The 7,424-nt window shown below is 67.9% G+C and overlaps 1 protein-coding gene across 1 annotated transcript in view; it reads right to left on the bottom strand.

The window, feature by feature from the left end:
- CFAP46 (cilia and flagella associated protein 46) overlaps positions 1-7,424 on the bottom strand; it is a 67,203-nt gene that overhangs the window by 44,345 nt on the left and 15,434 nt on the right. The window contains 8 exon segments of the mRNA XM_025047544.1: positions 574-739; positions 1,938-2,150; positions 3,222-3,355; positions 3,776-3,903; positions 4,290-4,420; positions 5,010-5,133; positions 5,855-5,975; positions 6,121-6,349. Coding sequence (XP_024903312.1) covers positions 574-739; positions 1,938-2,150; positions 3,222-3,355; positions 3,776-3,903; positions 4,290-4,420; positions 5,010-5,133; positions 5,855-5,975; positions 6,121-6,349 — 1,246 coding nt within the window.

The raw sequence follows: 7,424 nt of genomic DNA, 5'->3' as shown, positions 1-7,424 counted from the left end.
TCGCCCCGCTGTGCCCTGGGCACCTGGCGGCCGCGCCCCCCACCCTCCCCGCCGCACTCAGGTCGGCTGCAGGTTCCGGCAGCTTCCCTCTGGCCATTACGGGGCTTGCTGAGATTCTTCCGAACTAGAGATGGGTGACGGGTCACCAAACGCTCTCCGCCACCCACCAAGGCCACGTCTTGCCCTCTGCGGCAGATCACCGCAGCGAAGCCCACGCCGACTGGGAAATGACCGCCACAGGCCCCACCGCCCGTCCACACCCCGCCTGAGAACGTTCCATCTGGCACTGGAGCTCTGTCCTGAGCCGGCGCTGGTCCGTCGTCTCAGTTCCAAGTCCTGTTTTTCTCGGGGATAACCAGCGCAGGCGGGGCCTGGGCTGGCAGGGACGCCCCCTCGCCGACTGCCACCCACATCCGCTCGCCTGGGTCCCTTTGTTCAGAGATGTGGGCTTCCCACGCCCCCGCGCTCACGCCCTGCTCCTGCGGGTCTGACTCCCCGGCGGCCCGCTGCCCGCCCCCTGCCGGATCAGAGAGGCCAGCGCGCCGCCCCCCACCCGCTGCCCACAGGCCGCACCTCTACTGCTGCTCTGACTTCAGAAGCGGCGCCCGCGTCCAGCGGCGTGTGGGGCGTGTTTGTGCGCATGGCCCTCCTGGCCCTTTCTGCCGTCTGGGCCGGGATCCAGCTGATGATCAAGCCTCGAGCCAGAGCATTGCAGAGCGTGACCAACATGACGGGGTCGCTGGGGGACGAGGCAGAGCAGCTGAGCCCGGCCCGGGGGCCACCGGCCTCACATCCGCAGCGGCTGTGTTTGCCGGGCCCTCTGCTGGACTTAAACTGGCTGCGGCCGCCCACTGCCCCGGCACCAGGCCAAGGGGCTGTGTTCAGGCCTCAGGGGAGGACACCTGCTCTTGGCCGGCTCTGTCCCCCAGCACAGGTGCCTTCACCCTGAGAGGGGACACCGGGGACAGCTCAGGGAGTCCTGCGCATGTGGGACAGAAAGGCCCGCCTGGCCACTGCGCCTGCAGCCGGGTCCCCCCAGCAGCCCCTAGCTCATGGCCTGAGAATGGCCACTAGTCACCAGGGCCACTGGGCTCAGACCAGAAGCTCCGGGTTTCTCCGGGGGACATCGTGGTACCGCAGCCCTTAGAAGAGCTGCCAGTCGTCTCTGTGGGTCAGGAGTCAGGGACTCGGAGCAGAACACACAGGGCGACGGCCGTGAAGAGGGGCTCGGCTCCCAGGGCTGGCCCCCCGGAGCCCAGAGGGACACCGACCACGGAGGCCGCACCTGGCCCACAGGAGGCGAGGACCCCGAGCAAGTCCTTAGCTCACGGCCCGTTCTCTATTAGTCGTGATTTTAGAAAAGCCTCACGTGCTGCTGCATCCTGCCCCGACCTTGAGTTTCTGCTCTAACAGCTGATGGGAACGTTAAAACCCTGTTCCTCAGATTCAAACCAAACCAACAGAAAACAGACAAGGAGTGTTTTAAAACTTCACTGTAGTGAGACGAAACTTTAACCCGACTTGTTTTTAAATTTCTAATTCTGGCTCATGAAAATGCGAGCGTTGCACGAGCTAACGCGTGAGCAGAGAACGTGCGGACAGGGACCCCACCCAAAGAGCGCCCCCCCCCCCAGCGCAGGGCCGGCTGGGCGAGCACACTGCGCCACACCGTGGGGCCGGGCGGTCCAGGGCCCTGAGTGCCTCGTCCACCGCACATCCATCCTGCGGCTCTGAGAGGGGGTGATCCGGCTCAGGGGTGCCCCGCTAGGAAGTGGAGACCTGGGATGACTTGAGCAGCCCCATGTGCCCACAGGCTCTCCTCGGCCTGGCCCCTCCAGGCCCTCGCTGACGGTGGCCCCACCTCTCGCTGGGAGGACAGCGCTAAAGACGGGGGAGGGGCCCGCATGTTCCAACCCACAGCTGCGGCTGAGCCTCACCCATTGTGGCCCGTGACCTTGACGACGCCCAGGAGGTGGTACAAGGTGTCCACGAGCTCCTTCTGCCGCCCGGCCGCGATGAGGTGGTGGTTGTGGTTCAGGACGTAGGCCATGGCGTTCTGCACGATCCAGGCCTCCTGTATGTCCTGCCCAATGTCTGCGGACCGCAGCCAGCTGCTCATGGCGTACTGCGACAGGCTCTCGATCCAGGTCCTGCGGGACACAGCGCCCGGCTCCGCGTCTGCACGCCTGCCCCAGTCCACACGCCCACGTGAAGGCTGCCGGCGGCTGCCCAGCGGCGACGGGGTGGGGTCAGGAAGGTGTGTCCCTCCCTAAGGACCCCGGACCTGCCCAGTTCCTTCCGTCTCCCAGCAGGACACCCCTCGCTCACACCGAGCAGACCCTCTGGCCTGGCCCTCCCACCTGAGGCCAGCCCAGCCGCCCGTCCGCCCCTGCGGCTGCCCCTCGCGCCTCCGGCCCAGCCTGCCCCGTAGCACACAGGCCACTGTCCGCGGACCCCTGGCCTCGCAGAGCGCTGTCAGTGGACACTCGCGGTCCTCGGACGGGGCCTCCGGGGCCACGTGGTATCGTGGGCTCGAGAGCTACGTGCACTCTCCTGTTCGATTTTACAAAACTTGCAAATGTCAAAGCCACGCAGCTCATGGGTCAGGGTGGCCCGGCCTGGCTCGCTGACCCTCCTCCAGCTGAGTGAGCTCTGCTCCGGCCTGGGCCCGGGCCCCACTCAGGCGTGCCACTCCCCGGGCGAAGCCCGCTAGCCAGGCCCGGGGCCGGTGACGTGTCATGCGAACACTCACTCCCCACCACGCTCACTTTTACAGACACTTAGGTGGATTTCGAGGACCACCCCCCGCCAGGGCAGGCGCAGCACCTTCGCTGCCGGGGGCGTCGGCACCTGACCGCCCCTGGGGCCAGTCTCCTGGGCCTCCCGAGGAGCGAGGAGCGCTGTCTCCCCACACGCAGGGAGCCACCGAGGCGAGTCCCCACGTCACGTGGTAAGAGCAGGCCACAGCGCTCCTCTGAGCAAACGGCAGAGACGCCCCCACCACGAGTGCGAGCTCCCGCATGTCACACTCACCACCGTCAGGACGGACGGGCCCGAACCACGGACTAACCAGCCCTGTTCCTTCTCAGGGGACAGCAAACCGTGCCCTCGACCTGACACAGCCACCTGTCCTCTCTGCCACCAAGCCTGTGCTCGTCACGACGGGCCGTGTGGCTGGTGCAGGGAACAGCAGACGTGTCGGGCCACGTGGGGCCGCCCACCTGTACACGATCCACTCCGCGTTGTCCTCCGGGTCCTCCGGCACGTAGCCGGCCGGGTGCTGGCTCAAGTCCTCCGGGGGGATAGGACGGTCATTTAGCATTACGCCCTCCGACTGCAGCAACTGGACAGTAGCCTGTAAGAAAGTGGGTGGCAGGAGGTGACGTGGACCCCGCAGCAGCAGGAACACGCAGCCAGGCACACGGTGGGGCCCCTGTGAGGAATCTCCGCTTCTCTCTATGGTGCCTCGTTCAAAGAAGTTTTGATGGTGACTCTGATGCTGACAACACCCCAAACGCAGTCACCGTCAACCCGTAATTCCTGCGTGACTGGATTCACAACCGATAGTTTCTAAGGAAAACCGAGGTCAACATGTGGTACACGTCTCCCAGGAAACCTCCCAAGGGCCAAGAAGCTCCCCATCCCACAGGAGCGGAGGGGAGCCCGGGGAGGGGAGGTGGGGGAGGGGAGCCGGGGGAGGGGACATGGGAGCGCCTGTGTGTGCCAGTCACCTGCCCGAGGTGATGCTCGAGCGCACACTGCACACAGCACGCACCTCGGCGCTGATGAACCCCACTTCTGCGAACTTCCGCAGCAGGTGGGAGGGCGCCGGCTTCTGCAGCAGGTGCTCCGACTGGCCCTTGCTGTCGTGCGCCGAGCCGTCTCTGGGCCGCCTCTTCCTGGCTGTAGAAACAGCAGCGCTTCAGACGTGGCCACGGATGGCCATGCCAGGGAGCTGGCCCCCGCCCGCCCGCCCGCTGGAACCCTGCCCCAGCTCCCAGCAGCAGGGCCTCGGAGGGGGAGGAGCGCCCCACACATGCGGGGCCCCTGTCCCCAGCTGACATTCTGCAAGGCTTTCCTGATTTCGTTCGTGGAATTCTGCCCGCCAAGCCTGATACACCTGCGCCGTGCTTCGGGCCCAAGTCTGGCCGCTCCAGGAGGCAGGCCACGGCCCCTGCAGCCCGCCCGGCCCCAGGGGCCCTTGCTGGGCAACTGCCCACCCCGGAGGCCCTGGGCCAGCGTGGGCCTGTGCGGCCTGCGCCAGGGCCGATGGGCCGGGCCCCGCTCACCCCGCCTCAGCCGGGGCAGCTTCTTCGCCCGGATGCTGTCGTACAGGAGGCAGAAACGGCTCGCAGTCCGGCAGACGTCCCACACAGCTTGCTGCCGCGCCACCTTGGCAAGCTCTGCCCAAATCTGTATCCTGCTCACAAAGACCCAGACGGGGGGCGGTGAGCGCGCCGTGGCCGGTCCCCGCAGCGGCCAGCCCACCTGCTGCCACTGAGAGCAAGGCGCCTGCGCTCCGGCAGGGTCAAGGCCTCCGAGAGCGCGTGACCCCTGAGACAAGTCAGTGCTCACAGCAGGGCACCTGAGGCGGCCCTGGGCGGGGCGTGGCGGGGTGGGGTGGGGGCCAGGACCTGGAGGGCAGGGCGGCCCTGGGGTCCAGCTCTCTGGTCCCGGCCAGCGTGAGGGCAGCCACGTCCCCGCCGCTGTGACGACTGAGAAGCGTCCCTGTCTTCCCCTGGGGTGGGCCTCCCGAGTCGGTCCCCAGTCCGCCGGCTCCCGTGACCGCGCCCCAACCCCACGCAGGACCTGGTGCTGGCGTCCTGCTGGAGGCTCGGCTCTCAGGCGATGGGGACAGCTGCCCGCTGCCCCGTGGGGCCGTGCGCCTGCCCCCACCACCCCGCGGGCCACACGCGGGCCCCTGTGGCTGTGGGCTCAGCCTCCACGGACGGGCCCTCTGGCTCTCGGGCGCTTTCCCGCACGGAAGGCTCCTGCCCCCGCCTGCTCACCGCTCCTGGTTGTTCTCGTGCCCCAGACGCCGCAAGTGCCCGGCGGCCTTGTCCACGCTGAGGGTGTGGTGCCGCGCCTTCGCAGACAGGTGGGCGAAGCGGCCCCTGCTCTTCCCGGTGGAGACTGAAGACGGAACCAGGCGCAGCGCTGACTGACATTCCGGCCACAGGGTCACGCGCCTGCACCTCTGCTCAAGGGCGTGCTCGTCACTGGCGTGTGGCCACTGGTCACAGCAAGCGGTGCTGGGCCCAGACAGTGCAGAGTGGCCGCTGGCCGGGGCAGCTGTGCTCTTTGATGGGACTCCGCCAGGCCCCCGGGAACCGCGTGCTTTGGGGTCCACCTGGCCATCCTGCCCTACGCTGCCCTGTGGCTGTCCACCCCGCCTTCCACCCACCCAGGCCTCGAATCAGCGCCGCCTCATCCGCCCTGCCTGACACCCGCCGTCCCCTCCCAGGCCGGGCGTTGGACCCGCTCGACATGGGGGGGCCCCTCCTGGCACCCCAAGAGCCAGGGGTCACCCGCACAGCCCCACGGGGACGCAGAGCCCCTGGCAGGCCACGGGCTCAGCTGTGCTGCCCCAGGCCGGCCCTGCCCGCTCAGCCCGCAAGCCGCCCGCTCGGAGCAGCGCCTCCTGCTGGCCGGCAGCGGTGGGAGCCCCGGCACAGGCCCCCGCGTGCTGAGTGTGGAAACAGCAGAGAGCACTTGGGCTGCCTCGCTCCCTCAGACTGGACGGCCGAGGGGGGTGCCAGAGGGGCCATGGCTGCCGCCCCCCCCGAGGGTCACGCCCCCACGCAGGCCGGGCTGGGCGCTGCCGCAGGGCAGCAGAAGGGGTCGGGGCGCTCACCCTTGGCCTCGTTCTCGCTGTCCAGCACGATCTGGAAGGTGTCGGGGGCCAGGGCCAGGCCTGCGTTCACCAGCAGCGCCCGCTTCTTCCGCACACTGTCCTTGGGGATGGCTTTCTTGGCCTGCAGAGGGACACGTGTGAGCACATGGCCGCTCCCCGGGGCGCCCACTCCGCCCTTCCTGAGGTGGCCCCGTGGGGCCCCGACAGGTGTGCTGCACCCAGGGCAGGTGCTGAGCCCCCGTGGGCCGAGATGGCCGTGCCAGCACCTGCTCGATGGCCATGATGGCCTTGTCCTCGGCACGCTCGGGGGACTGGTACAGCATGGTGCAGAGGCGCAGCCGGTTGGAGGCCACGCTGAGGTGCTCCTGGTACAGGCCCTGGCTGTCCAGCAGCGCAGCCTTCTGCAGGTGCTGCACAGCCGGCTCCAGCCGGTCCTCGTCCTCCTCGATGAGCGCCATCTCCATGTGCACTTGGCAGCGGAGCAGGACCATGAGGCTGGGGGTGACAGCGTGGTGTCACGGGGGCCGGGTGAGCTGGCTTCCCTGGAAGCCTTCCCGGGGGCCACGGGGGTGAGGGAGCCCCGCAGGCCACCAGCAGCCCGAGCCCAGCTGGCGACAGCCGAGGGGCCCTGGGCTCTCGGGCAAACGGGGTCCCAGCAGCACGAGCGGCCCTGAGAAGCTCCCATCACATCGCCAGCGACTCACTGCCCCATCTTTGAAGACACGGGGCCCGACTTTGCCCTCTGGTCTGCGGGGCTGAGGCACACACGCCCGCTCCTAACAGTCGCCAGCCCCGCAGGCCCTCCTGGGAGTCAGAGCTGGCAACAGCCGCAGCGGACGGGCAGGGCCCTCCAGAGAACATGCGGTTGGCTCGACGCAACCCGACCAGTGTCATTCTCCACGCTAAGGAACGAGAGGCGTCCCACGGCCATTTCAGTAGATACGGGAGAAACGCTCGACGCCCCCGCGATGAGACGCGGCTCACAAACCAGACGTTTCGCGGGGGCGTCTTCCCCTAGGCCGCGACATCTCGACAGGCGACTGGGAAGACGGCAGCCAAAGGAAGCTATTTCTCAAAATCGGGCAAATGTGAAAGTAAACTACACGGATATTTCCGTAAACAAGAAATAAACTCATTAAATTAAAAAAAAAAAATGGCCGAAGGGAAGAAGAAACAGCATCTGGGAAACGAGCCGAGTGGAGGCTGTTGGGGCCCAGCGCGAGCACGCGCAGGGGGGACAGGCACGGGGCGCAGGGGGGACAGGGACGGGGCGCGGGGACGGGGCAGTGAGAAGCTCCGCCACATGGCCCAGTGGGGGTCCAGGACAGATTTCACCCCGACAGAGGCAGAAACCGCGAACCCCATGCTGAGCAGGAGGTGAGAGCCCGAGAGTCCCCCTCCCCACCGGCCCCCACGTGCCAGGGCTCACACAGGTGACAAAGCTGGCCTCAGTCACGGCCAATGGGGACGGCAGCGGCCCCTCCCTGCGAACGTACCCAAACCCCATGGCCCTCCTGCTGCCGGCACCCCGCCCGCCTGGCCCCCCTTCCCTTCCCGGCCGCCACCCCGA

Source organism: Pteropus alecto, unplaced genomic scaffold (genome assembly GCF_000325575.1).
Source record: "Pteropus alecto unplaced genomic scaffold, ASM32557v1 scaffold74, whole genome shotgun sequence".
NCBI classification, from domain to species: domain Eukaryota; kingdom Metazoa; phylum Chordata; class Mammalia; order Chiroptera; family Pteropodidae; genus Pteropus; species Pteropus alecto.
The sequence above is the reverse complement of the archived record's forward strand: the minus strand, read 5'-3'. Positions and strand labels throughout refer to the sequence as shown.